Source organism: Crocodylus porosus, unplaced genomic scaffold (assembly GCF_001723895.1).
Source record: "Crocodylus porosus isolate Cpor-Errol unplaced genomic scaffold, CroPor_comp1, whole genome shotgun sequence".
NCBI lineage: Eukaryota > Metazoa > Chordata > Crocodylia > Crocodylidae > Crocodylus > Crocodylus porosus.
In genome coordinates, this window is record NW_017728943.1 from 9,825,072 (window position 1) to 9,835,026 (window position 9,955).

The window sequence follows — 9,955 nt, forward strand, 5'->3', positions numbered from 1 at the left end:
TGCTGCCTTCCCCCAGGTCTTCTGTAGCCCAGTGGGTGTGACCCAGCATGACAGGCAGAGTGGGGCCATGCAGGGAAGCTTCTTGCCACTGTGAGCTCCCTGCTGCCCTGCTGACGTGCCCCATGCCCACAAGGCAGCAGCAAGTGACACAATCCCACACTGCTGCCCCCACTGCTGCTACACAGGCAGGGGATGCCTCACCAGGGCAGCATGGAGCTTTCAGTGGCAAGGAGATCCCTGCATGGCCCCACTCTGCCCTGCAGCACTGGGAGCTGTGGAGGTGCCAGAGGAGAACAAGCAGGGTGGTGAGGATGAACCTGCAGTGGGCAGCCCATGCCCACCCCTGCCCCCACTCCATGCACAGATCTGGAGGGCACAGGCCCCCCCGGCCTGCCAGGACTGTGTGCAGTGGTGGGGAGCTGGCCTCACTCCCCAACTCAGCCTGCAGCAGGTAAGTAGAAGGCACCAGGAGGGGAGCCAGGCTCTATGCTTCACTCCATTCCACTCCATTGCAGCAGCCACCACCTCCCATGGGTGGCAGCTGGGGCCTGAGTGCTGCTGTGGGGGACTGCAGACCCAGCTCCCTGGCCCAATGGCCCTGGCAGCTGGGGGCTCCCTCTGGCAGGGCTGGGGAGGCAGGGGGTGTGGGTGGGGGGTCAGGGGCACCAGCAGAGTTGGGAGGCTGTGGGGGGGTGGTGAGGGTACCTGCAGGGGTCTGTGGGGGCTGTGGGCAGGAAGTGAGGAGCACCAACAGGGGGCTGTGGCTTGTGAGTGAGGGGCCTGGATCTGAGTTCTGTGAGTGATGTGGGCAGGGGGAGCTCTGATTTTCCATGATTAAAAGCCTAAAATCAAATACCAACATTTATAAGTATTTAGAATTTATTTTATTACAATAATTGAAGTATTGGTAGGCTTCCAAATTGCTTTAAAATTGTAAATATATCAAGAAAACATTCTGTTCAACTGATATCTATATATAAGGTGGCTTTTCATTTTAATCATGGATTTGGGGTTTTAAATAAGAGAATTTGTGATTTTTTTTTTATTGGAGCATTTGCAGTCTTTTATCAGGGAAAACCAGGATCCTTGGTCATGAACAGAATATGAGCCAACTTAGTGGTGAATCCAGGATTCATTGGGGGCTTGTTGCAGGGGAAATGCACTGTGCATCTTTGATGGAAGCTAGAGAAGAAAAGCATGTTTTAAACTCATGTTAGACATCTCATGGGGACAAACAGGAGGTAATCCTAGAGAGGAAAAAGCACTTTGTCATTTCACTACAAATCAACAGGTCAACTTAACAACTTTGGAGGAACCGGAACCCATTTTTGCCTTAATGTAGTGGTGTGCTGAGCTATGCAGCAGCAGGCTGTTGACAGCACTGTTCCTTGGAGGGGTCTACCCAAATAGTTAGTTATTCTGTGTCTGTCCACAGCCTCAGTTTGTACGTGCTATTCTGCTAAGTAAAGGCTTCAAGGAGCAAGGTTTCAGTAACTGAGGAGCTGTAACAAGAAGCTGCAGGTGAGAGCAGTGCTTTGCTGTCTGGAAAGATGACTGAGAAGAATTTGCCGCCTCAAAATCCTGCACACTACATCGTATATGCTTCCCACTTCACTTGAGGATGCACATAAGGATTTTTAGCTTCTATAACTTGGGATTCACATACTTGAATGGTTTCCTCTGCCTCTTGCACATTATAGGAACTGTTCTTTGCCAAAAAGCCTTCATGCTCTGTTCTTAGGGTTAAACTCCCCAGATGGAAGTACAAATTTGCTTTCACTCAGATCTATGTTTAGTCCCTGCTGCAAAAATAAAAATTTTATTTTTTTGTCAAAGGATAAGGACAACTTGGGGCAGAATCATTTTAATCTCGGATTAAGGGAAAAGTTAAATGCACCATTCATTTCTGTAAAAGGAAAGGTTCCCTAAGTAACCTTCCAAATAACTTCTGCCTCTCCCTCTGTCCAGCCCTCCTGCTCCTCTAATCAAATTATGTTGCTGCTTCCATGGTACTGCTTCTGCAAATTCCCAAACTAATGAAACATGTAACTATTGTAAAGAGAATGATTACAAAGAAATTCACCTCTGCTGTGGAAAATTGCACAGGTCTCTTTTGCCAGTGTTGGCCCAGTTGTTCCAATCCCTCATCCCTGCCTCTGATGTCATGTCCTCAGATTGTTGTGTTGTCAGCTTCTTCATATTATCAACTCAAAGGGCAATGGTCTTGATGTCTCCCTGTAACACACTGTGAATACCTATTGTGCAGTGATTTACTCTATAGTCAGTAGTGGATATAGACATGGGGCAAGTGTGGTGCAGCCCCCCCACTGGCAGTCTCATGCATACATTGTGAGCTCTGAGCTTACTGCCTGGCCAGCATGGACTCCTGCCTGAGCTCCACATATGAGCAGTGAGCTCTGAGCTGCTTGGCAGGATTTTCCCACAGCTCTTGCTTTTATGCCCAGGGGACAGCCAGTGTTGCTGCTTGCCCTTCCCTTCTCCCTTTCCCCACTGCATCTAGCAGCAAGGGGAAGGAAGGGACAAGCAGTTGTGGCAGTGCTCACTCTCAGGGTTCCAGAGCCACATGAAAGCAAGGTCTCCAGCCTGACCCCAAGGCAACAGGTCATATGTGACAGACAAAGTGAGGCTATAGTCCACCCCTAGCTACAGTATACATATGATATGATTTTACTCTAATACATACAGACATACACACACACAAATGATATAGCATACAGATATATATTAATATTGTAATGATAGCAGTGATAATAATTTATCTAGACAAGGAGCACAGAACCCAGTACCACTTTAAAATGAAAATAGACGATAGAAAACCTTATTAATGTATTCTATGCAGAACATACTTTGCAACTTCTGGCTTAAAGCTACCATTTATTGCACACTGAGCTATCAGATCAAACCTGTTGTAAAAATCTTGCATGCTCTCAGCTAGTTTGTAGTGCAGCCCCCTGGGGCTGATGATAAAACATGTCTATAGCAGTGCAGTACAGAGGAATGGTCTTCCTGGCAACCAGCGGGGGGGTGGGGGTGCAAGGCTTTAAAAATGAAGACTAGAGATAAATCCACTCACTAAACTCAGATCTCTTGAATGATGGAGCTGGGCTTCTCTATAGCTCCCCCCACCGTAATGTAAAAATAGTTTTAAAAATGGCAGGAAGGACCAGCGATTTTGTGCTTGAAACTAAAATGTTTACTAAGGCAAGCTGGTTTTTGTGGTTGCCATTTTGCCTTACAGCTTTATTTACTAAGGGAAGCTAATGTGCATAGGGACCATCCTGTTCCATACATGTCACAGGCCTTTTAAAATGCTATGCTGTTTTATATTTTCCAGGGGGCAGCACAGGTACCTCTCCAACAACCTCCAGCACCGGGACTCCATCACCCTCAGCTTCTTCTCATCTTCTCTCTCCATCCTGCTCTCCTCCAACCTTTCATCTGGCCCCCAATACTTTTAACGTGGGCTGCCGGGAGAGCCAGCTGTGCAACCTTAACCTGTCTGATTATCCCCCATGTGCCAGAAGCAATATGGCTGCCTTACAGAGTTACCCTGGGCTGAGTGACAGCGGGTACAATCGGCTGCAGAGTGGCACTGCTTCTGCCACTCAGCCCTCAGAAACTTTCATGCCTCAGAGGACTCCATCCTTGATCTCAGGAATGCCAGCTCCATCCTCACTGCCTAGCAATGGCAAGATGGAAACCTATGGTGGCCAACTGGGGTCCTTCCCAACCTCTCAGTTTCAGTATGTCATGCAAGCAGGCAACCCTACCTCCACCTCTTCTTCTTCACATATGTTTGGTGGTGGCCATATGCAACAGGGCTCCTACAATGCCTTCTCCCTTCACAACCCTTACAATCTGTATGGATACAATTTCCCTGCCTCCCCTCGACTGGCAGCAAGCCCAGAGAAACTGACCACCCCCCAAAGCACTTTACTCTGTTCCTCCCCTTCCAATGGGGCTTTTGGAGAGAGGCAATATCTTTCAACAGGGATGGATCATGGGATGCACATGATCAGCTCCCCACCCAGCAACCAGCAAACAGCCAATGCCTGTGATAACAGGCAATATGGGGCTGTTCAGGGTTCCTCCTCACAGATGTCTGTGCACATGGTTTAACCAGCAAGCTGTCTCCTTGGAATCACAGACGACAAGACTTTGTTGTCTCCCCAGTTGACCCCACCCCAATACTATTTTGCCTTTAAACTTATAGTGGAACTAGTTTGTTAATGATATATGAAGATACAGGTCATCCAAATACAAACCAAAGAACCCCATGGAAAGCCCCCAACCTGACAGCCACTGCCACTCATTGTAATCCAAGGCCTTAGCATCTGGAATGGAGCATCTATTCCTAATGAACATGATAGAGAAAAGGGCATTGTTTAAGAGAAGCCAGAGTGAAGCATAAAAAAAACCTAATACATGGCACATGCATTTACTGTCAATGAGCATGAACTCTGGTTGTTGAAGGAATCTTGTATGTGTGTTCTGTCCTTCTATGTCCAAGGAAGGATGCCACTAAAGAATTCATGACACAAAGCTGCGCTGCCCATTGCAAGGCCATCTTTTTCAAGGCCTCCTGCCCCCTTGACTATCTTTTGCTGCCTGAGTGGTTTAACAATAACAACTTCAAAAGTTAATACAAGTCCTGTGGCTCCCTCTCCCCACTGTAGTAAAAGAACTTCATGGCTGAACTGGAACTTCTCTTCCTTAAGACATTTTTATTTTTTGACTGTGGCTGTGCCTGACAGGCAATGTCTTTGCATAGGTCAAGCTCGCAAAGTGCCAAGCCTGCATAAAGAGAGAGAGACAGAGAGAGAGAGAAAGAAAAAGAGAGTGAAGCTGTACCACACAATGGAACCTCTCTGCCCTATGTAGGGATCCATGTTCAGAATGCTGCATAAGGGAAGAGGGGTCTCAGTGCTGTGCCTTCTGTTGATGTTACTCAGAGCAATAAAGAAACTATAGACTGTGCTTGGAATATATCTGTCTGCAGATCATTCAGCTCAACAGGAGGAGAATCTCCAGACTGAGCATATGGTGAACGGTAGAAAGAAGAGGGGATCTGCTCTCCTGCAGACCCCAGATGTACAATATGGCTGACCTCAGCCACCTTGCATGTACAACTTGCCATAGAAAACCATGCAGGTATTCTCCATCCTCCAGCCTGCTATTTGATCTTTGTTTTACCAAATAGATCATTGACTTGTTAAAATTTTTTTCTTTTCTGTTTTTTTCTTCTTTAAAAAAAAAGAAAACAATTGTAGCTTGGTGCAATCTAAGCATTTAAGTTGTGTGAAAATGCAAATACCAAGTAACAGAATACAGATATTATTAAGATTTGTTTTGAGGTGTTGTAGATAAATGTATTTATGTGCCTAGTGGGGGATTCAATACTATGAGTATAAAAGAGGGCAATAAAAATGGTATGTAAAATATGTATGAAGAGAAAGGTGTATAAAGATTTGCCCTATGCACGGAACTTTGTTTCTAAGTGCCAAGCACAAAAGCGCTAAATAAATCTTTGCAATTGTTCCTTATGTGTTCTGTTTGTATGTAAGAATCCATAGTCTGTGGACAAAATAAACAGCAAGTTTTTATGTGCAGAACCCAAGAATTGCAGCCATCTATATAAAACTAAGGTTCCCATGCATGGAAAAAGAAAATTAAGGGGAGATACAAAAGCAGTCTTCAAATATAAGAAGAGCTGCCTTAAAGAAGAGACAGACCAGACCACCTTTTCTCCATCACTGGGCATGTCTATATATACATTTATGCCAACTTAAATTTACTGCATACTAAGTTACTCCACAGTAAGCAGGAATAGGCTGGTATCTACATGTGCACGTGTTAAAGCACATTAACACACAGTGCTACTATGCAGTAAGGTGTCTACACGTGCGTTATTGTGCAGTAACTAATTGGGGCCTAAATTTGATACCTGCATCATGCAGGTAATGAAATGATGCAGGTATCAAATTTACACTCAAATCTATGTAATTCACCATATATACTGTGCAGTCTGGACATGCACAACTAGATGTGCACCCATACTGCACAGTAATTTCAGTTACTGTGCAGTAAATGTGCACACGTAGACATGCCCACAGGGTAGGGAGCAGAAAGTACAGCAGCAGATTGGGCAGAAAAACGGGATTAGAAGGCCCTATGGGAAGGTACAGGCATTAATTTTTTTAATCAATGCCTGCCAAATAATGCCTGCCAAAAAAGATTGGTCTCTACCTCCTTAAGTCCCTTCCAGCCCTAATTTTCTATGACTTCCTCAGAGAAGATGATAAGCTTTAGGTGGCCAGCTGACAACAATGCACACAGCAGCAATTCCTTTACACAATAACAACTTCCTAACATTTTAAAAAAATATTAGACCACCTTTAAAAGGTGGAGAGGTGTGGCAGGGAAACTCTGCACCTGGGGCAGCTGCAACCCACTGGGCAGTGCCAGCTACTGTGGTGCTAATCACAGTGGCACAATTATGTGTTGCTGCGCTAACAGTTACTTTTGTACTCCATCATAAAGCTGGTGCCAGGGGCTGCTGCCCCACTTGCTCCCTCTCATTTATGCTACTGGTTCCAATGGTCAAATATACACATACTATCAAATGCCCATTTTTGATTGGAAGAGGTCTTATATGCAGTGGTTTCTGGAATTCTCATTTTAAGTTTTAACACAACTGGCAAATGTACTTCAAAAGGTATTTTTCACAGCTATTTTTAAATGGTCATAGATCATTACAGATAATTTAGTGTTTTTTGTAAACTTTGTCTGGGTTTCTTCAGCTTGTCTGTTACATTAAATCTCCAAGCCATGGGGAACCTGAAAAAATGCAGTTTTGCAATGTATAGCTTTTTGATGTGTATGCTAAATGAGCAACAATTTTTTAATAGAAAACTGAACCTGTAGGAAAGAAAATGCTTTGGAAGTTAATTCAGTAGACAGTTTTTCACAGAGGCATCTACAAATTATTTTTCTGGACTTGAGGCATAGTCCAGGTAGTTTGGTATCCTTTGTCTAAAAGTAGTTAACTCTAAATGCTTCAGAGGTGGTGGAAAGACACTGCACAGTAAAAGATGTGGGGTAATCTTAGTTTGTTCCTGCCCAGTATCTCCCCGTAAACTTTATATATTAGTTCTTGGTTAATCCCAGAATTGGTGGTGGTGGTGTTGGGGGGTGGGGGGGCTGTTAAATATATATTCCAAAATTCTTTATAAGCTCTTACATAAATATCCAATACCTCTTTCCATCTTGCTAAGTTCTTGGCTTCAATAATATCATGACATAGAGCTCTAAATCTGTAATATCGTTTATCCTGAGGATGGTGGGGGAGGACTTCATATTGTATTCTAGATAAGGGATGACATTGCTTTAAATAATAGCATTGTAACCTTGTGTGGTTCATTTCCCCTACATTCTTTCTTTTCTTACATTGACCCATGGTGTTTATTTAGCATCCCACAGTTACACCCAGGTCTCCCCGTTCCTGAGTCAAACAACTAATTTAAAATATATCAAAATGTGAATAGTTTGTTCTTCCCCATTATGAATTTATTTTTCTTGTATGGACATTGGATTTCATTTGCCTTTTCTCAGAGTTGCTAACAAGTAGTCTGAACCCTGAAGCACACCATCGTTGGCATGTTGCCAGGATGAAAACTGACCATTTATTCATATGTCTTGCTTTCTGACTAAGGGAGCACTGTTAATGGAAGATAAATATCCTTCTGTATGTTACTTTAAGGCAGGAGTGTCAAACACATGGCTCATAGACTGCATCTGGCCTGCAGAACCATGTCATCTGGCCTGCTGGGATAGAGGGGCTGGGAATTTGGGGGCAGAGTGAGATGAGGCAAGGACTGCCACCAAATTCTGAGGATATGGAGCTCTGGTGGGAATGTGTTTTGGCTGTGGTAGGGTGAGCAACATATGTGTTAAGCCCTGCAATTCCCAGAGCCAGAACACTGGCTTAAATACCTGTGATAGTTAATGCTGTTGCTTTTTGCCTCACCTCTGCACGTTGGTCTTGTTCTGTACCACAAGGAACCCCACTGTCCAGATCCAGCCCAGGAGACTGAGAGAGTTAGGCACCCATACTTTAGGGGGAACATATCTTTAAAAGTCAAATGTGTCAACTTGATAAACTGGATTAATTACTTTTTAAATTAAAAAAACAAAATAACATCCAGGGAGGAAAAGTCAAGCAGACAAAGAAAAACTAAAAATGTGTCCCTTAAGGAAAGTTAAAAGAGAGATTCTGGGGCAGAGCACTGGTTAGAAAGAGGCTTGGAACTGAGCAAAAAAAGGTCATGTTTTTACATTCTTTAAAAAAAAGCCAAATTGCATCACTGGAATACCTAATGCTACCATATTTTTCTCCTTCTAATGGAAACAGCATGACCATGAATACTGATCACTTGAGCCAAAAGAGATAGATGCAATGTTTTGTATCATTAGTCAAGAACACTACCATAATAGTTCATTTCTATTTGGGTGGATGTTCTGTGAACCACTGGTGGTCCAAAGAGTACTTATTGGAGGTGGCAGATAGCTGATTGGTCAGTGTTTGGACTGTTTCTCCTAGGTTCCAGCTGGAAAGCAGTATCAAGAGACAGCTGAAAACACATGAAATACTTTCTGAATGTTTTCCCAGGGTAGCAACTACAGTTGCTGCCATAGGGATGTCATGTTTATAATGGTAGGAGAGGTCTCTAGGAGACAATAGCTGTTTAAATATTAAATGTACATTTTAAAAAAGAATACAAAATGGAGAAGAAAATACACTTATGAGAACAGAGCAAGAGCCATGTTGTGAGAGACCTGTAATCTATATAGTCTCTATGTTGTATAGTAGCCAATCTAAAATGCTTTACAGAGAAGCATTAAAGCCCCCATAACATAATTAACTACAATATTCTATCTTTGGACGGGTGGTCTTTTTTTTCTGACCTAAGCTAGGGATCATCTTATACCCTGGAACAGAAGGATTAACAGCCTGTGTAATTTTACACTCAATAATGTTCCTGCAGATGCTATTCTTATTTGAATATTTTTCTACTCCTGTTTTGCTTAACTATGTTACTTGACTGCCTAGTAACAGACTACACAGATACAAGGTAGCTTTCATCCAAGCATCTCATCCTGTGAGAAACAGCACTAGAACTTTGTTACTTCATAGAATCATAAACTCAGAGACAAATAGGCTGTGTCCACACACAGTGTGGGCATTTGGTTCCCCAGGGACAACTAACAGCAGCACACCTTGCACCGCTGCTAGTGTCCCTGGGGAATGCCCATGCCATGTGCTCCCTGGCGTACAGCAAGTTACACTGGGTGGGGTGGCGTAGGGGAGGCTGGGGCTGGCACTGGGCTGGCCTCTGCAGCCTTTCTTGGGGTCCCAGGGGCCTCTTGAGGCTGCAGTCACATTGCTCCTGCCGTGTGGAGCCTGGCCGGTAGCGGAGTGTGGCTCTGGCTGGCCAGGCTCCAGCTTTGGGCAGCGCACACTGCCACGGTGTGTGCCACTCCACTTTTTTTTCCCCCGATGGGTTTTTTTGAACCCTAATATCCAAGGGTCAAAAAAACCCTTTGTGCTGCTCCCTTGAAGTATGGAGAACAACTGAATATGTGGCATGTGGCGCTACCTACTGCACGGCTGTGCTGATTTGGATGCAGCCATAGGGCTGGAAGGACCTCAAGAGATCACATAGGTCAAGCACCTGCTCAAGGCAGGATAACCCCTGTCTAAGACATCTCATCCAAGTGTTGGTTTAGCCTACTAATTAATTTTTTTTTTAAAGGTATGAAGTTTCCACAATCAGGATAGTCTGATCCATGCTTAATCACCCTCAAAGTAAGAAACTTCTTTCTGACATAGAACCTAAATTTCCCTTTCTGCAATTTAAGATAAATTAAGTCTCTT

General features: G+C 44.0%; 1 protein-coding gene across 1 annotated transcript in view; it reads left to right on the forward strand.

Annotated features, from left to right (window-relative positions):
* The window catches only part of TBX15 (T-box 15), a 167,037-nt gene extending 161,478 nt beyond the window's left edge, over positions 1–5,559 (forward strand). The window contains exon 8 of the mRNA XM_019548648.1: positions 3,356–5,559. Within this exon, the coding sequence (XP_019404193.1) occupies positions 3,356–4,140 (785 nt within the window). The 3' untranslated portion in view covers positions 4,141–5,559. The remainder of the gene's footprint in view (positions 1–3,355) is intronic.
* The last annotated feature ends 4,396 nt before the right edge of the window (positions 5,560–9,955 follow it).